The sequence below is a fragment of the Protopterus annectens genome, chromosome 7.part1 (genome assembly GCF_019279795.1).
Source record: "Protopterus annectens isolate FY-2018-M chromosome 7.part1, PAN1.0, whole genome shotgun sequence".
NCBI lineage: Eukaryota > Metazoa > Chordata > Ceratodontiformes > Protopteridae > Protopterus > Protopterus annectens.
The window spans coordinates 102,764,403-102,792,386 of NC_056740.1; the positions used below are offsets into that span (position 1 = coordinate 102,764,403).

Consider the following 27,984-nt stretch of genomic DNA (forward strand, 5'->3'; position numbering starts at 1 on the left):
TAGGTTTATAGGTGTTTACTAGGCTAATGACCACAAAGGCCTTTTTAAGGCTAGCCATGCATCCTAAATCTCTGACAAGTTCTGATACCCTTAGTAAGTGTAAGCATGGTCCTGGGAGATAAACCATTTACAGGTTTCCTGTTTGCATCAGAGACATAAGTGCCAAACCAGGGATGAATTTCCAGTTTCCCATCCAATTGTCCAAGTTGCACTTGAATTGGATTAAGGAGAAACTCTGCTTCACATGGATGGGGAGTCTGTTCCATAGACGTGGTAGTCTCTGGGATACATATCCATCTCTCCAGCAGGTCCTATTTATATCACAGGCAAGGTTTAAGTCTTTAGAACAGGTAATTCTGGTACTGTTTGTTTTGTGGATATGCAGGAGGTCCATCAGAGTGGGGTCTGACAATGCCCTGTATGTCAGGCATAGATCTCCCCTCAAAAGCCTGTAGGAGACACAATACAGGGACAGGGCCTTGAGGCGGTCTGCATAGGACATATTACTTATGCCCTGTATTCTTTTAGTGAGGAACCTCTGTGGACGTTCCAGTTGTTGGATATGCCTGGTTAGGTACATACCAAAGAGGGCATTGTACTCCCGAATATAGTGGAACAATGACTTCCTTTGACTTAGATGCCATACATTTGTTTATAAGTTGCGCAACATAAAATGATTTTCTCACCACTGCAGACACATAATGATCAAAGGCTAGATTACTATCTATGTGTGTCCCTAAGTCCCTGACTACTGGGTCAGCTCTAAGAGGTGTGTTGTCAATGTGATAGTTACCAGGGATGGATGACTTCCCAAAGGATACTATTATTTCTTGGCATTTACTTTTTGTCCATGACTCTGACACCAGTTGTTTGTCTGTATCAGCCCCTCCTGGAGAACATTTGTATCAGTGTGAGATTCAATGACAGCTCCTAATTTGCAATCATCTGCAAATTTAGTCAGCCAGAGACCATTGACATTGGCCTTGACTTCTGAGAAGTAAATGCCAAAAAGGAGCGGTCCAAGGACTGATGCCTGAGGAACTCCACTTGTGACTAGCCTCCTTGTAGAGGTGGACTCCCCAATTCTAACTTCCTGGGTCCTGTCTGTGGGCCAGTTGGCTATCCACTGACTGACATACGGGTTTGTACCTATCCTCTTGAGTTTGTCAACAATGCCCAACTGAGGTGTTGTGTCAAATGCCTTGGCCAGGTCAAGGTAGGCAGTGTGAATGATTTTGCCCTCATCCCTTGCTTTGTTGACCTTCTCAAAGAAGTCCACCAGGTTGAATAGGCATGATCTGCCCTTGACAAAACCAAACTGTGTTGGGTCCAGTGTCTGGAGGTTTACTATATCTCTGTTGATCATCTCCATAATAATTATTTCCATGGCTTTACATATAAGACTAGTAAGACTTATGGGTCTGTAGTTTCCAGGGTTTGTAGATGGCCCTCCTTTGTGCAGAGGGATGACTGTTGCCATTCTCCAATTATGAGGTACAAAGACTGTTTGGAGGCTACAGTTAAATAGTAATTCCTGAGGCCCTAATAGGTCATGTTTCCTGCTATTTAGAAAGAATCCTGGGATATTGTCTGGGCCCATTGATGCAGTGTTCTTGGTCTTAAAGAGAGCATTAAGGACCTATTCCCTAGGGATAGTCGGGGGAGTTATATTTGATGATATTTCCTGAGGGAAGGTTGATGGGGAGAAAGGAGTAAAGTTGGAGCTGAATTTATCAGCTAGGAGGTTTGCTATATTTTCTGGCTCAGTATAGATGGCTGCATTTACAATGAGCTCTGCACACAATTGTGTATTGCCTTTGAGGTTGTGGACATAGCTAAAGAATGCTTTGTGGTTGTCATTGGCCTGGGTGGCTAAACTACCTCAAATTTGGCTTTGGTAGACTTTATTTGTCCTCTGAGTTGTCTATTTAGTTTAATGAGAGTGCTTTTATCCTGCTGGATGCTACATATCCTAATTTTTGACATGATTTTCTTCCTTCTGTTATACAGCTGATTGATTTTGTGATTCCACCAGGGTGGCTTGTTTTTTGAGTTATTTCTGTATTTCTTCCTGATGGGTACAGCTACCTCTATGCAGCTATTAACACGCTTGTACAGGGTTTCTGTGAACAGTTCTGCATAAGCAGAAGTGTTCTCAGGGTTTATAGGAGCTTGAAATGTTGCCAGGTTCTCACTTAATAGCAGGAGGTTAGCCTTTGAATAGTTTCTGAATATTCCTGGTTTAGCTGGGGACCAGGTTTTATTTTTACTTTATAGGAGACCATTTTGTGGTCTGACATTACCAGGGAAGGCATTACAGTAGGTGATGTGCAGCACTCTTTCATATTAGTGGGGACCAGATCCAGTATGGTTGCACCCCTGGTTGGTGTATTGACCATCTGGTCTAGGGAGTTTGTGTTTACAAAATCCAGGAATCTCTGTGCATGTACGCTTGATGTCATATAGGATTCCCAGTTAATAGTGGGGTAATTAAAGTCACCCATGGATATGGTATTGGGTTGTATGGTTAGTGTTTCTAATAAGTTTAAATACATGGTATGGGTTTCCTGGGTCATAGAGGGGGACCTATAGCTTGCAAGGAATTGTTATTGGATTTTATCTATGGTGATTTGAACATGGAACAGCTCAAGTGCATTGTCCTGTTTGACCAGCCTTGAAGTATATTTATTTTTGATATCAATAGAGACACCCCCACCTGTGAAATAGCTGGTCTAAATGTGTGGAAGGCATTATAATCCTACACCGTTGGTGTGCTGTCAGCATCTTTAAACCACGTCTCAGAGACCGCACAGACATCAGCATTCTCTAGGGTAAAAAGAACTTCCAGGAAGTGGAATTTTTTGTTTAGGCTTCTAGCATAGCGCAATAATACCTAATTTCATGAGAATCTCCACTTTCCATAAAAATAAAGTATTTTGGAATATAACAAGCCTTAAAGTTAAAAGTATTTGCTTACAGGAAATTAAAATCAAGTCAAGTGACAGGCATACATATTTCAAACCATGGAGTAAGTGGGGGTTGAGAATTTACTGCAAATCAACTAAAATGGGGTCATAACTCTTCTTTGTGATTCTCTTAGATGAACTAACGTATGGGAAAGGATAGACTCAAATCTAATGCAGGCCATATGGTATTAGGATGAGATCTTAATATGGTAATAGAACCAGCCCATGATAGGCTCCCTACTGGTACAACAGACCTCCTAGAACTTCTACAAAATTCAGGAGCATACTTAACATCTGGCCCTGGTGAACATCTGGTGTGCACTGCATACAGCTGATGATGACTAGACATAAATCACCTCTAAATCTAGTATCACCAGAACAATAAACATGGCTCACCTCCAGGTCCTTGCTAACTCATACCAACTCCCTGAAGATTATTCCTACCATATAGTCTGAGCACACCACCTTAATCATGCTACCTTTCATCTTGCATATACCTCCTTTTCCCTATAAATGGAAATCTGACCCATTCTTTTTCAAATTGCCACAACACAAAGAGCAGATAAGGCAACATGTGACTCCCTTTTTCTATCCAACTAATCACCTGAAGTCTCAGTCTGGGTGTTATGGGGTTTCTTTAAACTAACAATAAAATAGCTTGGCAGATTAATTCACAAAATGAAGACCTTAGCCAGAACACACGAGTCAGAGTACCTAGAATCAAGCAGTCTTTACCATGAAATTGAGTATAGGAGGCAAGGTTGCATAGACAAATCACTTATAATGAGTATAAAGGCCTGAATTCAGCACTCAACTATCAACATATTCAGGCAGATGAGATCCCTATAAAACTTTCTGCTGGGCACATGATAATACATTCCAGAAAATTATTGCATTTCCTTCACTTGACAGAGCTAGAACTTGTCTATATTGAAATTACTAAGAGAAAATGGTGAACTTTAATATGATCCTGGCACAGGACTTTCTACATTCTAAAAGTACCTGGATTACACTGAACCAAGGCAAACTGCAATGTATCCTACCCTCACTTAATTTGACGAAACTATCCCTATAAGATAATTCACTTACACTACCCATCTGTAAAGCTGTAATTAGTTTTGTGGTGCAAGGTCTTACCTTGGGCAAGTCCTGGGGCTTGATGGCCTCAATGTGGAATTTTTTAAGGAATACAAGGGCCTTCTTGATGAACCCTTAAATGTACTCTCTACAAAATGTGAGCAGAATGGGCAGTTTCCCCTAGAATTCAGAAAGGCCAAAGTTTTGATATTCCCCGCGCCTAATAAGGAGCTCATACTTCCTACCCACACAACCATATATCCCTCTTTAAGTCTGAATTAATGATGTATTCTAATGTCCTGGCAAAGAGAATTATCAACATTCTTCCTAAACTTATATCCCTGCACCAGCGGGGGTTTATCAAAAACAGGGTGCCTAGTGCTTATCTCATTAGAACCTGTTTCAATTTGGAGTCCTGAAGTTGATGAAATGGCAGAAGTGGATTTGAAATCATGCTAGATTTTAAAAATCTTTTGGATTTGGTGGGTTGAAGCTTTATCTTTTAGATATTACCCTTGTATTACTTCCTTGTAGAGTACATGCCCTGATGCAAAATGCTTTATAATGGCCTCTCCACCACTATTGTTTCTAACAGTACTAAGTCCCCAACTCTACAAATCGAGCAAGAATTATGAAAAGGATACCCAATCCCTTTCATCCTGTCACTGAAATTTACATTCAGCACTTCCAATGTTTATACATGGTTTTCTGAAGATTGTACAGTCTGGGTAACCAAACCTCAGGACTGTTATCATAAAGTCATTCCATGTTTTAAAGTTATAGGACCTTACACAGGATTAGAGCTCCGTGTACAGAAGACTTTCATTTTTTCCATTATCTAAGGTGACCAAGGATCACATTTCCTCTTTCGGTACTCTAGGTCAGTGGAAGTCGATAACAAAATGCACTCACTTATGTATTTACCTCACATTTGTGCCATCCAAAACAACTGATTTTAACTGCAAACCAATGCTTTTCACAGCGGGACAAAACTCTATGTTAGAATTGCACTTTCACAACTTTTCTAACCAAGGTCCAAAAATTCAAAGTATAATTTTTCCAAAAATATTCTACGTTAGACATCTCCCCCATCTATACTTATTTACATACTTAGGGAAAGTTCAGAAGCTCATAGACAATTTCCTCTGGGGTAATACTCACCTGAGGTTAAGCAGACACAAACTTTTCTTCCCTGCAAAACTAGGCCCATGTGTCAACACATAATTTGAAAAGAGTATAAAAAGCTGCAGGAAGGGATATAGAGAAGCTATGCTGGAAGGCCTTTGGTCAAAGGCCTTCCAGCACAGCATTCTCTACATCCCTTCCTGCTACTCATGAATTTACCATGTACAGAATGGTACATTAATGGCAACAACCCACAGAGAGGCTTTTCTGATGTGGCTGGTTGGTTTATAAAGACTGTTGGGTCTGATCTAAAGATGATTCAGATTAGTACAGTATGGCAAAAGGGGATGTCCTGTGGTGAATAGTTAATGGCTAATTATTATTGAAGCCATCCAGTGGGCTATAATCTCCTTGTTCATGTTTCTTCAAAGTTCTACAACTACTACATATGCAAGCCTTTCACTCAATGTCTGAATTAGACTGATTGGTTTATCCTTTATTAGTTTTTTTTGTGCAAATACTAAAAGAGTTTCTCAATGAATTGGAATAACCTCTTTCTATAACCTCAACATGTCTTACAGATACACTATGTGTGGCCCCCATTTGGTATTAACAATAAAGAATGGAATGACTGGTGGTCTATTCTCCTCAGTGCAGTTTCTGTAGGAGTGGCTAGTGGTTATACACTACTTGTTCCTGAGAAAGTGATTTACTGTTAGTCATATGTAGGTTTCTCTTTGTCTTTAGTGTCTGAGAAGTATCTTTGGAGACCAGTGAAACTCATACTTGGAACACTATACAGTCCCTTTGTAAGTGGTCATATCATGCACAAACTGTTCCTGTTCTTTAAGTAGTCTGTGTTTCTCAATATTATCTGGTACCATAGTTTAGACACATGTTTATGTTTTATTATGCTCGATACTGTTCCTTGTAATTACCATCAGGCTCTTAGCACCTACCTGCATTACATTATGTGTAAATATGTCGTAGGTTTGATGTTATTTTATTTGTTATAAACAGTATTGAAGCAGTCCAACCAGAAGAAACAATTCTCTTTTGTTTTACCATATAAATCTGTATTGTCAATAAAGTACTTTGACATGTTTAAAAAAACAAAAACATTTCTAGACATTTCCTGCCCCAAGCCTGCCTATCATCATGCCCTCCAGATATAATGTGAAAGCTGTCCAGAGGGGCATCATTCAGGCAACCATAATGGTGGCTTGTGCCCTCCCTGGCATCCTGAAAATGAGGGAATATTTTCATAGGTCTGAAACCATCCTTTGAATGGAGAAATGAGTTACCAACATCGCTGACTGGATCACTATGCTACCCCCAGTGTAAGAGTATACTACTGTGCTCTTATGATATGAGCTACCACTGAAGTGACTTGGTGTGTAATGCACTTCCTCTGTGGGAAAGTGTCATTGTATGCTCTCACTAATTCCCTCCAGTCCAACATGTACATGCCAGTCCTCCCCATACCATCTCCAGCAGATGATCAGGATACTAAGTGAAATCAATTCACCTTGGTCATAGTCATAGCTTTAGCCCTCTACACCAAAGGAGCTGGCCTTACCAGTTTTTAATTGGCTATCTCTTTGGAAAAGCATTGCTGTGTATAACATGTTCAGCATGGTGTATGTAATATTGCAAATATCTTATGTGATATAGTAAAGAAACTCAAAGAGGTGAGTGTGTGTATGTTTATGTATACGTACACTCATGTATGTATATACATATATATATATATATATATATATATATATATATATATATATATATATATATATATATACATATATATATATATATACATATACATACACACACACACAGACACACACACATGCATCCATATAGGTGAAGGGCATCCCATCAAAGGAACACTATGCCGCCATTCCTCATATTGAAGTCATAATGTCGGATTCATAAATGTTGACATATTCTGAAAGGAGCAGACTAAACCAACGTAACAATGTCAAGTTATTTTGGAGAAGGCAAGTGCCCCTGCACCACTCATATGGGGGGTTTCACCCCCTATGCCCCTGGTCCAACATCATACAATCTCTGGAAAAAGGGAATATTCCCCTAACTGGGGATTGTCAGTCTTGCACACCTGTTGACCATCTGTCTGCATCGACCAAATTGTGTCGACCAGATAGATGCAGACTTAGCATATGTTCAATGAGGTGCCCTACACTGTAGAAATATATATAATATGGATATAGATATATATAGATATAGATATCAATATATATTTATTAGAGTGAATGCAATACCTCTACCAGTTCAAGTAATGGGAAGATCACAATGAAAAACGTCTGATTCAGAAACCTATTAAAAACAAGGGAAGCCATTTGAATCGTTTGTTGGAGGAGTGATGCCTCCGTTAGGGAATCTAGGAAACTTTGCTGGTAATAGAACCCCTGTAAATCTGAAGATGGATCCTGTGGAGAGCTACAGAAGAGAGTGCCTCTTAAACCTGTGAATATGCTGAAGTGGTTTCAGCATTTGGGCCTACATATGGACTAACAACCTATGGGTTGGAGTATTGGATTTAGTGATATATGTATTATGTGCTAATCTGCATCTGACTGAATTGAGCTGTGAATTTCTTAACTAAGTACGTTATGTAAATACATTTGCTGACAAATACTTGAAGCTTAAATGTTGTCACTGTAAATAATAAAGTTCATAGTTTGCCACAGTATATAAATTGCACTAAACCTAAGTCAAGTGCCTTCAGTGTATTGACTTGCTACAATGTACATTTGGTTTTTGCTTACTCCAACAAGACAGGGTGCCAGATATATGTTTGCAAGCAGTGACTAATAAATAAAACTGCAAGTAGTGGTATATCTGGCCTATGTCACACAGGCTAAGATAAACTATTTTTTGAAACAGGAAGAGATGTGAGTAGAAAAAAATGTAGTGAGAACAATATGATTTGTGGCAGAGGCAAAACAGAAATACAAGAAATGGAAAGGTACCAATGAACTTCTGGGAATAAACTATACACAGCTGATATTATAGGAAGAAAAAAATAAGATAATGTTAGCTACATTAAAAGGTAGATTGTCCAGGAACCCTGCCCAAACGCAGTCACCACACGGCCATTTTAATATTTGCCAGATCAACAAGCAAAATATATTAGAAATCCTTCATAAGCACATAATTGTAGAAATGATGAGTGATGAATCAATGCCAAGGCTAACATAATATTGTAATATTTATAAAACTATGGCAATACAAAAAGGGTGAATGGAATGGAATGGCAACAGTCATAGACTGCTCAGCCTGCGAAGCAGTGCTGATGAGGGCTCGCTGAAAACTACAACCACAAAGCCCCAAGAAGCAGCAACCAACAGAACTCATTCCTCCCACTGAACTACCTGCCAGTGTCAAGGAAAAGGAGGGTGGGGGTGGAAATAATGTGAGTAAAATTGCCAAGTTCTCAATCTAATATTCTACAAATGAGGAATGAAATGTGGACTAACAAAATACTCAGCACAGAAAGGATGAGCTCTAACATCCTGAAATGCCAAACCAAGTCCCCATCTGCTTAACCTGGTAGTAGCTCATGTGAATCTAAAGTATTCTATGACACTTTTCAAAAGGTTTTGGGGAAATTCCCTGTCCTGGCCAAATTTCCTGTTAGTGTGACTACCAGCTTGAGTCCCCCCTGAAAAGAGATTGCTATCCTAGTAGAAACAACTGGGTCAATAAAAATAAATAACACAAATAAAAATAAAATACAACTCCCACTCCTTAAATACCTTTTCGCCTCTCCCATCCATGAATGCATTCTAGTCCTACTTCATTTCCTGTGTGACATAGCACCCTGTCCCAAGCTCCCTAATCTTGACATATTCATAGGCAGGCATCAATAGACACTAATGTCAGGGCAATTGCTTATTAACCATGAACCATGCCCAGACATGTGACGATTTTATTATTTGCCAGAACAACAAACAAAATATATATGAGATTCTTCATAATCACAGAACTTTAAAACTGATGAGTAGAATGCAACTTCAAGGATATTGAAATGATACAATAACAATGTATAAACAATGTAGGTACATAAAAGGGCAAAGGAATGGCAGCTCCCAAAGTAGTGTCAGTGATTACTCCTTCGTAACTAAAACACAGGAGGCCAATGGGCAGTGTCCAGCATCTCCCACGCCTTGCCAATGCCAAGGAAAAGTCAGTCACCTGATTGAAATTACCCACCAGGCTGCTTAACTATCAGTCTGTCCCCTTCATTCATAAAATGTCTTAACAAAGCCTACCACCCTTGAACCTTAGACATTTGCCAGACTATATCCTGAAAAATAACAACATGTGAGTGTTGAATAGATCCAGCCCAATTTCACGCAAAGGGATTCCACCCCATTGGTACCAGTCCTGGTGTCTATCCACAAAGTCCTAAAGTCCCTGTATTCAGCCACCAAGGAGCATAAAGAAGATGTTGCCCTGATCACACTGTGATTAATAAATCTCATATCAGCTTCCTGTAAACTTGATTGCTCCTCTCCAAACAAGCCTGGGGATGATAGCTGACCAAACAAGGAAACTCTCTGGAAATGTCTGCTTAGCAAATCCCTAATAATATATGGCAAAAGCCTGTACTGCATTACGTACCTCCTAAATGAACAATAATCACATTGACAGAATAAGCTGATATCTGAACTTCCTCCAACATTGGCAAGATTCGGAGCCACATCATATGCATCTACTTCCTTTGTAAATATCCCAAATGTTGGCATCAAGGCCCAAACAATTTCCTCCAGGTCTTTAGCCACTTTCTTGGCAGTCCAAAACACATACGGATAACAAATTATCAGGATTGTCTTTCACCCTGCAAAGCAGACACTGATATCCACAACAGCTAAGCCTTCATAATAGAGATGCCCATATGTATATATATATACTTCCATTTAATAACTTCGATGGGCTTACCCTCTGCTGCTAAATCTGAAGCCTCACCAAAATGAAACTAGTGAGAAGAATGCCTACCCTCTACGATCCCTTAGCACATCAACACGTTTCGCAAAACATTACATTGACTGGGATGAACACATCTTCCACTGAAAAACAAAACAAAGAAAAGCTAAAACATTCTTAGCAAACAAAGCCAGCATTCTCCATTACAATACCCAGCTTAATGGACATAACAAAATGTCCCCTTTGGATCTGCAAGACCACCTTCTCTTCTTTCCCTCCTTGATTGGGCTTAGACTTAACACAACTAAAGTAGAACTGCCTCATCTGTAATGCAATTAATAGTCCACAACATCTCAACTGGTAAATGGCCTACTTGGACCAATATCTCTACATGCAAAGTTCAGTAACCCAAGCAGTTCTATGACATCCTTGACCCTAGTTTAGCCTTTAGCTGTCATGCTTCCTATCTTATCTCACAATGTAATCAGTTTGTCATCAAGCAACCAAAATAGGACCAGGGAATATGTAGGGTTAGACATAAGACTATTAGTACCTTAGCTTGACCCTGCTGTTTATTCTTCACTAGTGGTACTCATGACACATTACACAGCTCCAAAAAGCTTCTTGCAGTCATGCCCATCCTTCGCTGATCCACTAAAGTCACCTGCATTGCCCTTTCATTAGTCACACTCCCACATCCATTGTAATGCTGAACAAAACCCCTCAAAGACTGCACACACTACCATGTAACCAATGGGCATGGCCTTATCAAAGTAAATGCTACCACACAGTCTCATCCCTAACATGGGATGACCTTACTTCCTCATAGGCAATAACTGAAAATCCAGTTCAGTGTCAAACTTATTCAAACTTTTTTGCATCATGCAACAAAGCTTAATCTACTTAAACATTATATCTGTTAATATGGCCATTTTTTGAAGAATCCTTTGAAAATGAGAGGCGATGAATGAGTCAGTATTCACCCAATTTCTTCTTTTTCTGCAGCACAAAACCCAAAGGTGATACCTGCTCTCTGGGAAGGGGAGGGGAGTAGAGGACCTAACACTCTTCCCACCCTCACTTCCATAGCCAACAAAGCCTGTACAATATCCTCTTTGCCTTTGACTGATTGCAGAATGTTGCAAACTCAATCACATCACTGCACCACTGACCAATGAAAAACTTACACCACTTAAATTCCATTATTAATTCTTTGGCTGTGTCTTTCATGGGATAGTACTGAAATGTAATAAACAAGCTATCATTTCTGATAGGGGAATGCAAAAGCTCATCTCCTGCCACTCCACACTCAAAAAGATGATAATTGTTTTGATTCTTTGCAACTGCCTCTCACTTTTGTGATTACCTCCCCTGACCAATCCATTCTGTTGAGCTTTTGAGGACTTGAGGTATTTTGACTTGCTTGCCCTGAACTTTTTTGCCAACACCTTACTGCACATTGCAGTCCTCTGCAAAATAAATAGACATTTGCAAGCCTGCACACTGCTTAACTGCATCTGCTCATATTTAACTCCCAACTCACCCTTTTGAATCATGGGCCACAGCCAAGTATCTGCATGCCTACATTCACAGTGAAGCAGCCTATCCACTGCCTTCAGTTTTCTGAAATGGTGATCATATCATAACCAAGAATTCCCCCAAGTGTTGTGCTTCCTTATTCTTAAAAGGTAGGGGAACAAGGGAATGCCCTGTGTGGGGAACTTTCTCCAAAAGCACAGACATGAAGTAAAGAAAACCCATCACCCAGATGAACTACAGTGTATTCCTAAATTTAGTTGGTTTCCTCCACCCTAATGCAGCCAAGGCTGCCCTGAAGTCCTGGATCCTCTGGACCCCACCTGCATCAATCACTCTGAAAAATGTCAACATACTCTCCCAGCCAAATGCAATGTGATAAATATGCCTTGGCTACACACTAGAATGTATTGCATACCCTGTTACATCAGCATCAAAGCTGGTGGAATTGACTTCTTATCATTAGTCAAATCTAAGTGGTCAAAGGGGCAATTGGGGAAATTGCCCCCTGATGTGGTCCCCAAAAGCCATCAGCCCCTTCAGCAGGATCCCTACCTTACAACACCCTCTCATCAGACTTGTCATATTCAGGCATACCTGTCCTAATTACTCCTGAAGTCTCACCCTATCTGTCTCATCCAATCCTGACATAATCCTAAAACATTGGTGTTGGGTCCATCTTCTGGTTCCCTGCTTGTAACAATATAATTATTGCTTGTTGCAGTTTGTGGGTCTTCCATCAGAGCCATCACTCCCTCCTTTGGCCGTTTTGTGGTGCATCTCCTTTGGTACTTTGACCTCTCAGTCTTCACACACTTTTCTTCATCCTCTCACTTGTCTTAAGAGTGGCATCCCCTTAACTGCCTCCTGTTTGTTAGATGCCTCCTGGAAGAAAGCTTCCACCTGAGAAGCATTGGTATCCCACTTCTTTCAAAACTGGGACACAGCTGATATTCTGCAAACCAAAATATAAGATAAGTAGTCAAGCTTGCTACTTCCCAAATTTTCTAACCATTGACTCTGAAATCCTAAGGTCATGCATGATAAATACTTAAAATGGTTTTCCCCAGACCACTAGCATTTGGTACACCTAGCTACACTAACTGCAGTATGCACAGAGTGTTAGCATTTCATTGTAGGCTATTGTTGATATGCCTTGATCCAAGCTACATCCAAATCACTCACTTACCCCAACCCCCTTTCCTTGTACACTCATGCCCCAATACACTCCACCTCCTCAGTCCTTGATCCCTCCACACCAAAAGTAAATCCTGCAATTTCAATTACACCTTGACCCCTTCTTACCCAGATGCTGCCTATTTCCTCTTAAATATTTTCTTATACCATTACTTGAATTATTTATATCTATTAATCTACAGATATATCTATATCTATATGTATATGTATCTATATATCTATATATATATATATATATATATATATATATATATATCTATATGGGTCTAGGACTATTCATTGAAAGCACATTTCACTGAAACACATTTGACTGTGCACAATTCACTGAAAGCTCAAGTCACTGAAAACACAATTCACTGAAACACATTTCACTGAAAGTTATATATGGCCTTTTCGCCACTTTAGTGTGACCCTGGAGTTAGTATATATAGTAAGGGGGTGTGTGGGGGGCACCACCCCCCACATTGGGGGCTGTGGGGGACGTAGCCCCTCGCCTATTTTAAATATTTTGAACTATATACTTGGATACTTGCAATTCCAAAGTTACTCTTTTCTGAACATAATATATATCCAAACTATGTGAGGGGGCTATGCCCCCCACACCCCCAATGTGGAGGGTGGTGCCTCCCACCCCCCCTTACTATATATACGAACTCCAGGGTCGCACTACAGTGGGGAAAAGGCCATATATAACTTGCAGTGAAATGTGTTTCAGTGAATTGTGTTTTCAGTGAATTGAGCTTTCAGTGATTTGTGCGCAGTCATTTGACTTTCAGTGAAATGTATTTTCAGTGAATAGTCCTAGTCCTATATATATATATATATATATATATATATATTTTTTTTTTTTTTTTTTTGTTGCATGGAATCTCCTGACCAAACAATGGCAGTCTGTCACATTCTACTCCAGATGCTGCCTCTTACTCCAACAGCTCCTACCAGCAGTACTGCAACATTCTTATCTAGTCACCCTTTTTTGTTCATGCACTAGTCTTTCCATTCCTGTGCTGCATTTATCTGCTGCCCCCTTTCAAGTCTTTCTGTGGTGGGACGGTGGTGCAATGGATGGCATTGTTGCATCACAGCAAGAGATTCTCTGGTTCGATTCTTGGCTGGGGTGCCTTCACTGTGTAGTCTGCATGTCTTTACTGTCTTCATGTGGGTTTCTTCTTGGTGCTGCATTTTCCTCCGACATTCCAATGACATGTAGTAGATGGATCAGGTACTCTAAATTAGTGATAAATTGAGTGTGTGTGCTAGTGTATGGTGTAGAAGAACAACTGCAGCAGGGTAGCCAACTGGGGGTGTAAATCTTGGCTCTATATGATTTGGTACTGTTAAAGTGAAACCCCAATCCCATGTGTAAAAAATGGGAAAGCGGGCTGTGGATGGATGGATGTGTGTATTTATGTACATATATATTTATCTGTCTACCTATCTATCTATCTATATAAGTGTATGTATATAAATATATATATATTTGTGTGTGTGTGTGTGTGTGTGTGTGTGTGTGTGTGTGTGTGTGTGTGTGTGTGTGTATCTAAATATATATGTGTGCATGTGTGTGTACTTGTGCACCTCTATTTCTTTCTTTTTTTAAATTTATTTATATTCTATGAATATCTTTGGGCACTTTGGATCCCTCACTCTCTTTGTCAGTGAGAGGGAGTAGGTTGAAATGGAACCAGCCCTCCCCATGCAATGTTGTTCCTCCAGCCAAACCAGCCCAGGCACATGGCCTAAAAAAATTAACATTTAACCCTCTAATATGAGCCAGCCTGCCAGCTCACACCACCGTGCACTACTTCTACCCCAGCGATAATGATGCCTAACCCAGAATACTATGAATAATATTTTCCTTTTGTTTTTATCATCAGTGAGCTGATGCTTCATTGTTCTGCCTGACTAAAGTCTGGTCAAAGAGAAGTGTAAAGGGAAGGAAAGAAACCATGCTATCACAAATGGAATCACCTGCAAAACCCCATTAGCTACCCTCACTATTGCTACCATCACCAGCTGCTCGGCTAACTACCTATTTTACCTTGGAACCGGAATCCTGTCCTAGCTACTAACCTCAGACCAGTTGCCGTTTCAATGCCTTTAATACATCATTATCACTCCTGAATGATAACTCTATTCCTAGACTCTGAAACCCATAAATAATAGTACAATATACCTCCCAATTGCAAAGCCTATTGATTTACCTTGACTACAACTTTCAATACCTAATGTAGCCTGGAATTAAAGTCAACTGGGTGCTGGCAAGATGTCTTTCTAGCAAAATGCCAGTCCCAAGAGGACAAGCTGTACATCGCTAACTACTTAAAAACTCCTTTACCCCTCCCATCCCTAAATACAATCTGTCACTACCTCATTTCCTGTATAGTACAGCACCCTGTCCCATGATCCCTAACCTAGACAAATTCCCAGGCAAGCATTAATGGACAATAGCGTCTGTCTGGAAAGAGACTTCTTACTCCTTCAAAAATCACATAGCATGCAACAGGAATTTGTAGTAATCATACCAACATCTACTGGAATTGCTTGGTTCACTGCATCTTAATAAATCCATAAAACAATATGGGTGCCTAGCCAGAATTTCAAAATGCAAAACTCAGCACCACGCATTCTTACCCTTTATCAGTCAAGGAGAAAAATAACTTTTGTTATTTATATAGCATGTTTTGTGCAAAACATATACTACTTGGATCTTCATTGAATGCTTAACAGGTTGGCTGGTGTGACTGCATGTGTATACATTTGAATTTGTCTTAAATATTGCTGTCAGTTAAAATGTGGACCATGTGAAAATAGTGCTTAGGCATGCATCCATAACCATACAATCCAGATAAATGAAAGTATGTCATTGTTGGTAAATATCTAGTATCTGTGCTGTTTAGATTAGCAGTTGTTCTTCCATCTCTTTGTCCTCTGTTTCTGAGAAGGGCAAGTCTAAAGTCAATAAATTCACTTCATCTTTGTCATCCAACTGGGATGACAGACATAAAGAAGACATTTATACAAAAAGTGATGATAAAAATGAACTTTTAGAGAAAAAGGTTTTAGGACAGCTACATCATCCATGCTCCTTTTTTATGTGGCTGTTGTAGTGGTCCACAAGTTATAAAATGTATTTAGGGTATAGTTTTCATTCTGCATCAGTGCTACCTCTGAAAAGTTTGTTATCTGGGTAACTCTCATTGACATTGATAATTAAAATATCATAGGATCATAGGAAGTTACTAGGCAAATGACCCTAGTGCCCTTACAAGCCTGGCCAAGTTTTATCCTTATTTCCATGATCAGCACCTATTGCTTCTATCCAAGATGGACACAGGTGTAACCCCCAGGAGGAATTTACTATTACCCATCCAGTCACAAAAAGTGCTGGAGGACCACACGCAAAGTGCTAAGGAAAAATTTTACAAGTAAAATGTTTGTGTCTATAACACCAACAGTAACCACTGTTACACGGCAGTGCACGATGGTGCACTACATGTAAACAAGCACAAATGCAGGGCTTAAATAAAACAAGAAATAACCCTTTTAACTCAAACTAGACAATAAGGATGCTCTTTCTGAGCTCTAGTTCAATCAAGATTAGATGGGACCCAGACAGCACTCTGTTCCCACAGAGGTGCATAAAGACCTTCACCAGCAAAGATGGCTTGAATTTGATGTTCAGAAGTTGCAAAACAGACCCAGAAACAACATACCTACAACTGGGCTATGATATAGCTAAATTAGTACAGTATAGAGTAAAATGTTACAAAAACAGTCCAGAAGAATTAAACAGACAGTAGAATGCAAATACAAATTAAAAATGCAATATAAGAGCAAAAACAGGCACTTATAGTTAGTTGGAAGCAATGGATGCCTCACATCTTTCAGTATCTCAATGAAGGGCTGGTTTTAATGCTCAAGTGATACCAAACAGTCTAGATTCTGCAAGTCTGAATCTGGCCTATGCTATAAAATGCAAAAGTACTATAAAGTCAAAGTACATAAATCACAGTCACAACAGCAACAAAAAAAACAGTTTAAATAAATCAGCAATTCACAGCATAGAATGGTGTAGGCCACACTCTCCCACCACAAGAGTCTAGACCACAAACCTTCCTAATATAAAACAATTGGTTTTGGAGCCCAAGCACTTAAGTCAGAACTAAGACACTTCAGAATAACAGACATAATAGACCTTCAACCAGCAGTTTCCAGCTTAGAAGAGTATAGACTATCCTCTCCTACCACAAGAGTTTAGAACACAAATCCTCCTAATGTAAAGTAACTGGTTTGGAACCCAAGTGCTTAAACCAGAATAAAGACACTTAGAATAACAGGCACAATAAGCCTTCACCAGCAATTTCCAGCTTAGAAGGGTGCAGGCCACGCTCTTCTGCCACAAGAGTCTAGACCTCAACCCTCCTAATGTAACATAACTGGTTTGGAGCCAAAGTGCTTAAATCAGAACTAAGACACTTTCAGAATAACACACAGAATGAGCCTTCATCCGCAATTCCCAGCTTAGAAGGGTGTAGGCTATCCTTTCCTGCCACAAGAGTTTAGACCACAAATCTTCCCAATATAAAATAATTGGTTTGGAATCCAAGTGCTTAAACCAGAACAAAGACACTTTGAACAACAGGCACAATAAGCCTTCACCCATCAATTCCCAGCTCAGAAGGGCAGAGGCAACCTCTCCTCGCACAAGAATGTAGACCACAACCTTTGTTAGTGTAAAGTAACTTTCCTTTTCCTTTTGCACCCATCTTCCATGTTAATAAGTCTGAGATACTATTCCTGCAAAAATCTTTATAAACTGCAGAGTAGTCAGTAAGTCAATAAAGTGCACTAGGAATTTGGAAAACGAATAATATTTTTTGCTCAAATACAATGTTGATTTCATAATCTAGCAAATATTTTATCATCTGGAATGCAACTGTTGTTTTTTTACATTTTTAAATGTTAGTTTTCTCATCTGTCTATCTGTGTATATCTTTATATCTATCTGTAAAACTTGACATATGCTTTTATAATATTGACATAACTTTTAAATCAAACCTTATTATAATTGTATAGCTGTCTAATTAGATTTTCTGTACCATTTATAAAGCAATGTTAAGCCTTTAAACTGGTGAATAAAACTATGTCTGATATATATTTTCACATATTAATTCATATTGGTGTGAATGACCTGAGACATATCTCACTGGACTATATGAAGGGGGACATGTTCAATCTCTCTGAGTATGTTTTTCAGGCAGGTATGTCCCTAGCCTTGAGCAGCATACTACCCTCACCTAGAGTGATGCCACAGTATAAACAAAAAATTATTGATTTCAATAATTGGCTTAGTTTTTGGTGTCATTCCAATGGGATCCAGTCCCTGTCTACCTGGTAACCCATGGTCGACAAACCTCATTGCTTTAACAGAGATGGTTTGCACCTGGCACCCATAGGTTTTGGCTGCTGGCAAAGGATCTTGCCTCCCCCATAGTGCCTTTTTTAGGCAAGGACTTGAAAACAACATTACCAACATGAAATTAACCAATCAGAACAAAATAAAAGTCATGCTGCTAAATGCTAGGAGCTTAAACCAAACAATGCACTCCCTGGAAGCAATTCTATCACTAGAAGATGTAAATGTCTGTGCAGTCACAGAAACCTGGTTTAAGACCTCAGAGAGTACCCGGCTCTGTAAGGCTACAATGCCTTCCACACCTTTAGACCACAAAAGGAATGTGTGAAAACCAAACGAGGAGGTGTTTGAATCTATATTAAAGATAAATTCACCTCCTGTCTAGTTAGACTGGACAACTCCATGGAGTTTCTCCAGGTCCAGTTTATGGTGGGTAAGACCCCCATTCAAGTCCTAGCCAGTTATGGGTCATGACACCTACAAAGCCTACTTAACTAAATTGAAGGCAACCCAAATTTTACTGAACACAGTGGTTATGGGGGATTTCAATTATCCCATCATGGGGTCATAGGCTGGTACTAGGCTATCGGCCCTAGGGCCTATACAAGCCTAGCCATAACAATTCCCTGGCTATTTCTTCCCACAATATTTACTTCCCTGGACCCCTGTCCAGCAGGGTGACTGACATGATCCCCAGGGTGAATTTCTTATCTCCCATCCACTCATCAAGGTTCCTTTTGAAGAGGGCCAAAGAGGCGCTCTGCTTGACATGTATGGGCAGTCTATTCCAGAGTCTGGGGAGTCTCTAGGTCAGGAACCTATCCTTCCAGCATGTTTTGTTCATTGTGATGACAAGGTTTAGATCCCTGGAGTGTGTGGCTCTGAGGGATTGGGATTTCTTTAAGTGTAGCATGTCCAATGGCTCTGGATTTGACATGGCCTTGTATGTTAAGCAGAGATTGCCTCTGAGTAGATGATATGCGACAGAGTATAGCTGGAGTCTTTTTTGGAGTCTTTTTAGGTGGTCAGCATAGGGCATCTGCTTTAGGCCTGTGATTCTTTTAGTGAGGTATTTCTGCGGCCTTTCCAGTTGTTGCAGATGTCTTGAGAGGTACATACCAAATGGGGCATTGCATTCTATAATGGGTCTAATGAGGGATGAGTACAGTGGAACAATTACCTTATTTTTTCTGGATGAAAAGCCCTTAGTGATGAGGTGTGCCACATAGAAGGATTTCCTGACTGTTGTGGCAATGTGGTTATCAAAGGTGAGACCACTGTCCATCTGTGTCCCTAAGTCCCTTATCACACTTTCAGTGTTTAGTGTACTGCCACCTATGTAGTAATTCACGGGTACATGTTTTTTCCTAAAGATGATAACTCTACATTTTTTGGCATTGAGCTTGAGCCCATGGCTCTTGCACCAAGCATCTGTTTCTGTAAAGCCCTTTTGTAGAATATGCACATAATTTGGGGATTCAATAATGGCTCCCAGTTTGCAGTCATCTGTGACCTTTGTTAGGCAGAGTCCCTTAGTGTTGACCTATACTTCAGAGAAGTAGATGCCAAACAAGAGCAGTCCCAGGACTGAACCCTGAGGTACTCCACTTGTCACTCGTCTGGAGCTGGATTTGGAGTTGGCTACTTTTGCAGTGGGGGTTCATTCAGTAAGCCAGTTGGCACCCCATCAAGTGATGTAGGGATTAATGCCCAGCTTAGTAAGTTTATCTATGATTCCAGAATGGGGGATGGTGTTGAAGGCCTTGGCGAGGTCCAGATAGGCTGTGTGGATGCCTTACCCTTGTCCACAGCTCTGGAGACTGATTCGAAGAAATTAATCAGGTTCAGGAGACAAGATCGGCCCTTCATGAACCCAAACTGGGTGGGGTCCAGTGTTTGAAGGTTGCTAATGTCTTTGTTTATAAGTTCCATGATAATACATTCCATAGCCTTGCAGATCAGGCTCGTCAGACTGATGGGGTGGTAGTTCCCAGGATCCAAGGTGGATCCCCCCATGTGGAGTGGGATAACTGTAGCTGTGCACCACTCAGTGGGCATGACGCCTGAGGTGAGGCTATGATTAAACATGACACTTAAATGAGGTGCCAGTTCATTTTGTAGTTCATGTAGTACACAGCCTGGGATGTCGTCTGGTCCTATGGATGCTTAATTCTTTGCTTTGGAAAGTGTAGTTTTTACCTGTGTGGCCATTACTGGAATTTGGCAATCTTTCGGTATTAAGATGGGCCCTTTAGGGGGTGAGAGGGGGTGAAGTCGGCACTAAATTGATCTGCCAGGATATTGGCAATATCCTTGGGATCAGTATATTTAATGCCATTCTGTTGTATCTTAGAGTAGATCTGAGCACTGTTGTATCTTAGAGTAGATCTGAGCATTGCCATTTAGATTCTTGACATAGCTGTAAAATGCCTTGTGGTTGTCTTTGAAATCTTTGGCAATTTTATTTTCATAACTAGCTTTGGAGGATTTTATGAGGGATATCAGCTTCTTACTGAGGCTGGTAAGAGAGTTTTTTGCATCCTGGGATTTTCCTCTTTTCTGCAACAGTTTCTTCCTTTTGTTGGAAAGTTTGTTTATGGCAGAGGACCGCCAGATTGGCTTCCTTTTTCCGGAGGAAACCTATTCTAGTCCAAACTCGCTAGCACAAAAGTTCCTTAACTTTGTAAATTCAAATACCCTGGAGCAAATTGTCCATGCCCCGATAAGAAGAACAAAAATGATAGATCTGGTCCTCATCAAAATGCCAAACAGGTGCACTGCCACAACTGTTGGACCCTCATTAGTTAAAACTTACCACAAATGAATCACCTTTGAACTAGCACTAACACCAGAACTCACAAAGGGTGAAATCTGATGAAAAAACTTCACCAAGGCAAACTACACCCAACCTAGGTGATGGTATAAATGCATTCCACCCCCAGCTGAAAGTGGTAACTACACCAAAGCTTACAGTAAAATCCTGCACAATCACTTGCATAAGTGTATAAACTTGGCTGTACCAGATAGAATCAAAGCCAGAGCCCCAAGTTAAATGAAATTGCAATGGTGGACTTCCAGCATCAACAAACTCTACAACAAATGCAAAAAGTTGCTATCCAAGAAAATAAAGACATGGACCAAACAATGGAAAGGCCACTCCTCAGCCTTAACAGGCAAATAAGACAACTTATCAAATTTTCCAAGATCTCCTTTGAGAGAAACATAACAAGTTATGCCAAGGATAACCATAAGGCCATTTACAGCTATGTACTTAACAAAAGGTTAGGACTCAAACATGTGCAGAACTGGTGGCCAATGGTATCACATACACTGACCACACAGAGATAGCGAACCTGCTGGCAGATAGGTTTGGTGAAAATTTCACTCCCTTATCCCCTCGTTGTTGCCTCACAGCAAGAGGTTCTCCCGTTCGATTCTCAGTTTGGGTCGGGAGTGCCTTCTGTGAGGAGTCTGCATGTCCTCCCCGCAGTCGCGGGCGTTCAAAAGACATGTGTTGAATGGGCATGCCTTCATTGACGTTTGGGCATCAGGCTGGCAACTCGACACCCTAAAAACCAACTGCCAATCATTAGCACACCGGAGTTCTGCTGTAGCGACCCCTAACCGGGAAAAGCCGAAAGACAAACAACAACATCCCCTCCTAACTTACAGCAAACCCTCCCCCAACCCCCCCCCACCTTACATATCTGAAGAGCACATCCTCAAAGCCTTGTCCAATGCAAAGTACACTGCCTCTGTGGGACCAGATGATATCCCAGGCTGTCTTCTAAACAGGCTAAAACATGAACTAGCCTCACCACTAAGTACCATTTTCAATTATAGCTTAACCATAGAGTTTGCTCCTGTGAAATGGAGAACAGCTACAGTTATTCCCCTTCACAAACATGGCCTAGCAACAGACCCAGGGAATTACAGACCCTTAAACCTGATCATCCTCATCTGTAAGGCCATGGAACGTATCATTATTTACCTTATAAATAAAGACATAGGTGACCTCCAAACCCTGGACCCTATGCAGTTTGGCATCGTGAAGGGTACATCCTGCCTATTAAATCTGGTAGATTTCATTGAAAGTGTGACCAAGGCCATTGGTGAGGGCAAATCTGTGCAGACAGCATACCTCGACTTGGTAAAGGCTTTCGACACAGTCCCACATTAAGGCATTACTAATAAACTTAGCAAACTAAATATAAACACCTCCATTGTAAAATGGGTTGTCAACTAGCTCACAAACCAGACACACAGTTTCAAAGTGGATGACTCCACATCAGCCAGCAGACCTGTTACCACCGGGATGCCATAGGGGTCAGTGCTGGGCCCCCTACTGTTTGGTATGTACTTCTTAGAAGCTCAGGTAAAAACTAAAGGATTGTGGCTGACCAAGTTTGCAGATGACATGCATCATCATTCAGCACAAGCAATGTCCCTTCACACTGACAAATCAATAACAATACCCTAAGTACTAAGGGGCCTGTGATCACAGGTTGACTGTGACCTTAACTTCGACCATCATGTATGTACCATTGTAAGGAAAGCTTTCCACATAGCTCACTTGATTAATAAAGGCATCACCTTGAGAGCCAAAGAAGTTATAACCCCCCCTATACTCGGAACTTATCCAGCCAATAATTGAGTATAATGCCCCTTTCTTTATGTACCATACTAAGCATCTACAGCAATTAGAAAGACCTCAGAGGTTTCTAACAAAAAAGATCAAAGGCCTCCAGCCTGTGCCTTACATGGACCGACTAAAATCCCTGGCACTATACTCCGTATTGTATAAACATCTTAAGGGAGACTTATGCCTGGGATACAGAGCAACCCAAGACCTAAACCTAATGACCTTACTGCATATCCATAAATCAAATGAGTCTAGGGCTACCCATTACAGGGACTTAAATATGGCCTGTGACTTAAATAGGACATTCTGGAGGGGCAGATTTATCTCTCAGCGGCTGCTACGATTTTGGAACAGGCTACCAATTCATGTGAAACAGAGCACCTCTATGACACTCTTCAAGAGGAACCTGGATAAGTGGATTGGGCACCATAAATTCTTACTGGTGATAGTGCCCACAACCCTTCTGTACATGGGAAGTCATCACTAAATGCAATCTTGTGTATTGACTAGTACCTCTATGGTATTACATTGGGTTGAAACGGATAGGCTTAAAATGATCTCCAAGTCAATAGCTTAGTAATCTCCTATGATCCTAAGTAATATCACTTAAGTTTGGGCTTTATTATAAATTATTTATTTATAAATTATTAGTGGAGCCCACGCATAAAACACAAAGTAACTGCAACATAGTTATCAAATTAGTGATCAAAATGAAATTATAAATGTCTGGCTGAATCAGTGTTGTCTTAAAGTAATGTAAAGATGAAGAGAGCTTGATGAAGGAATGTGAGAGTTCATATGCTACATAATCTATATGTTGCAGTAAATGGAGGTCAAGCTTAGCACATTTATAAGGAGTAAACCTGGTTGACACACTTAATGGCTTCCAAACAACTATAGTGTGGTCAATTTTACATATGATTAAAAGATAAAGGCAAATGTGAAGTTAAACAAGCTAAAAGTCAGAATGACTCCTAGAAAGTGAATTCTTCATTATGGTGCATTACATGATTTTATGTGATAAAACTTAGTTCAGACCTCATTTTGTATTGGAAAATTTGAAGTTTATTATGGTTTACCTTTTAATATTTGTATATTCCTAATATTACAAAGTAGAGGTTTTTGTTTATCCTTCTACTTTCTTTAATATTTGTACTTTTCTTCCCTTAGGTTTCTTCACTCAGATATCAACTTTAGCCGATGTTCAAGGAAATGTCATGGAGTACCTCCATGTTCTAAGCAGACCCAAAGTCATAGACCAAGAGCATGATGTTATATGGACAGAAGCATACATTGACAGTACTGTAAGTTTTTACTTTTATGGACATACTGTATTAGCTAGGAAAGTATTAAATATGAATTGCACTGTAATGTGTCATGAAAGTAGAAGCTGTTGCGATGGCTTCACAAAATTATCTAATGAAAGCATAAAATGAAGCTGAATCCAGAATCCATGTTATTGTATACTTAAAATTTGTTCTTGATTTGTTCTTGCTTAATCTGTTAAATCTTTCTAAAAATTAAAATAGTTATACTTAAGGGTCTGCTGCACGTTCTTGCATACCATTAGCTCACTAAATACTTCCTTACTGATACTCATGTTGGCAAGTGCCTTAACTCCCACTACACTGATTCCCATGCATTACCACTATCCTAACCATCCCTCACAAAACCCTAACCCTAACCCTAAAGGCAACTCCCAATCACTACCTAAAACTAACCCCCCCATCTCTAACTCACTAATCCTCTCTGCTCACTCATTAAACCTGAAATCCCTCTCCTTTTACCAAATCCTGACACTGAGGCAACTCCTTGTCACTCCATAAACCTAAACTCCCCCTCCCTAACATTAACCCTATGATAAATCCTTGTCACTCCCAAAACCTAAATAAAATCCCTTTCCCCTAAACCCAGTGGTGGCTGGTGACTTCATATCAAAGGGGGCTGCAGGAGACAGCTGAATGGGTGGGGGTGGGGGCAATGGGAAGGGGGTGTGGCCAACTAGAAAAGGGCAGAGCTATGCTCAAAACCACAACAACTGGAACTTTAATTAAATACGCTGCCCTGGGTGCCAAGCCGTCATTACGAGAGTCCAATCAAGAAAAAATGAAGTGTAGAAGAAAAAAATATTTCAATGCATTGGCTGCATGACAGCTCACTTAATATCTAGATGGAAACAAAAAGGTTGTGGGGCATGAAAAAAAAAACTTTTTAAATACATTACTGGAATGCCAGTCAAAATCAAGTATTAAAAAAGAAAAACAAGCAGAACTTAACTCAAACCACTACTCCTTGCACTGCAGTTCTAATTATAATTGATATTTTGTATAAAAGTATCAAGTAACATGCTGAAAGTAGCAATCTCTGTGATACCCCCACTTATAAAAATGTTTCTTATCCAAAAAAGACCTGCTGCCTGACAACAACTGTCTACTTGTTTCATGCGGAAAACATTATCAAAGTAAAAAAATGAACAGCAAACAAGAAACAAGCTCAAGATAAATTGCTTAAAGGATTACTGTACAGGTTATGGACCACACATGATAGATTCGAATTCTGTTTAGTTTATGGGTAAAGCCTGCAAAGATGACTGCAAGTCTCCAACAAATGTAATGAGCTTCTGAAAATACAGTAATCCTGTCCTTTATTACAAATACTGTCTTATGCATTTCAGTACCTAAGGCTTATATGTTATCCAGTTATGTAAATATTCTCTGCATGGCAACAACAAAAAGACTTTTTCAATGTTGGTAATTCTTTAACAGTATGCTTATTAAAGTTTACTTGCATCTTACAAACTCAAACAAGGTTACCTGATCATTATTAAAGCATTGCTACTTAAACGCAGAGTAGCTGGGCACTGAGACAGCATGCATTTTCTGAATAATAAGAAGCATAAATTCAATAGTATAAAAATATGACAGAAAACCAGGACATTTTGCAAAATCAAGGACAGCTGAAACCCGCTGTCGTACTTCTGTCTACCTTGGATGGGGGAATACTCTGCACACTTACACTGCATAACTGCTCCTTGCCTTGTTTGGACACACCCAGAGTCACTACATGGAGGAGTGGGGTGCAACAAGTATGTCACAATTTGAAATGTCTCTGGCTGACGGTGATGGCTCTGACACATTTGTCATACCTCTCAACCTCGGAGCAAGAAATCTAGACAAAGCCATACATAGAAGTGGGACAAAGGCCCAAAAATAAGGACAATTTTTAAATATTGCTCTTATAAACTTAGAAAGATAATAGAATAGTAGCAGGTCTTGCATTAGTATGAATTTTCTGAAGATTTTGAAATCTGAAACTCAAATGTCTGTCATTACTTTCTAACTTCAATCTTTAATGATTTGCCACTAATTTGCCAGAAAACCACAATTTTATGAAAAACAGACCAAAAATGTGATGCAAAAATATAAAATTGCCACACAATACACCTGGGAACCTGTCAAAGGGACACTTTTTTAATAAATAAAAAAAATAAAAATCTGGACATTCTGAAAAAATGTGGACAGTTGTGAGGCATGGTGTGTGTGTGTGTGTGTATACATATATATATATATATATATATATATATATATATATATATATATATATATATATATATATGGAAACACTTTATAACCTCGAATTACTGAAATGTCGAATTTCAGTATCTCGAGACTATAAAGCCGAGTGTTAAAAATAGTGAAAGGTTATAATCGCGACAAGAATATATGTTGAATTCGCAGTTATGACCTTACACTGTATAATGTCTGGGATTGTGTTTTGATGGTGTGCGGTGCCATATGTGGATGTAGGTGTTATGTCAGGTAAGTGTTTTCTAAGGGTTTTGAGTGGGAGTTAGAGTGTGTGTGAGTGTGCTGATGTGTTTGATGTGTGTGTGAGGGGTCGGCGAATGTGCTTGTGTGAGTTGGCTTTTGTTTTGTGTTTGTGCGATCTTGGAGTTAGTATGCCCCCCACATGGGGGGGGCAGGGGGGCTTGCCCCCTGCTTATGTGTGTATGAGTTGTGTATGGGTATAGTTTTGTTTGTTTATGTTGTGATGTGGGTGTTGTGGTGTATGTGTGGTATAGTGTGTGCGTTGTTTTCGGTGTTGTGAATTTCGCATTTTTTTGTGTTGGAGTTTCGTGGATTCGGTTTTATAGTCTCGAGATACTGAAATTCGATATTTCAGTATTTCGAGGATATAAAGTGAATCTATATATATATATATATATATATATATATATATATATATATATATATATATATATACAGGCATATATATATATATATATATATATATGTGTGTGTGTGTGTGTGTGTGTTTGTGTGTGTGTATGGATCTATTGAACTTTATCTAAAGTTCAGTAATTTCTAAATGATTTGCCAGAAAACCACAACTTTTATGAGGAACAAACCAAAAATAAGAAGCAAAAATCTACTCATTCTGCAAAGAATTTGGACAGTTGAAAGGTATAGTTCAACCAGGGTTGTCTTTGAGTTTGCTGCCCCTCCACCCTCACAAAACCATGGTTGAACGGAGCCCCCCCTACAGCCATTCCAATGTCTCATTACTTGGCTATTTTGCCCCATTTACCATAAACACTGTGATGTACATACTGCTTTACTTCTGTGATGATTTGGAAGTTTTACTTTGCATTTTACAGCACAAACACTAATAGACCTGCTAAACAAAGCAATGCAGTTTCACAATGAAAATAGACTTAGCATTAAAACTTCTCTGCCTTGAAACATTGAAACAGCATTGAAACCCACATTTAAAGAAAATACATGTTGCCAGTGGCAGATAAGATTAACTTTGGGCTGTTTTCAAATCATAGGCCCCTTGAACACGAAACATACATGTGTTCTTTGATACACCTTCCTGACTGTTTCCTTGTGTAATACAGTATAGTTGTTAGAGGGCGTTTTAAATGTATTGTTTTGAACATTTTTCCAGTAAACAATGAAACAAAATGCATTCACCAATAATGACAAAACTGCCCAGTTTAGAACATTTTCATCATAAAAGTCTACTCAAACTTCAACAATCCACCAATATCAGTAAATATACACAATCTC

General features: G+C 39.7%; 1 protein-coding gene across 1 annotated transcript in view; it reads left to right on the forward strand.

Moving 5' to 3' along the window:
* The window catches only part of CACNA2D3 (calcium voltage-gated channel auxiliary subunit alpha2delta 3), a 2,619,084-nt gene that overhangs the window by 572,364 nt on the left and 2,018,736 nt on the right, over nucleotides 1–27,984 (forward strand). Inside the window, exon 5 of the mRNA XM_044078472.1 lies at nucleotides 24,083–24,216. Coding sequence (XP_043934407.1) covers nucleotides 24,083–24,216 — 134 coding nt within the window. The remainder of the gene's footprint in view (nucleotides 1–24,082; nucleotides 24,217–27,984) is intronic.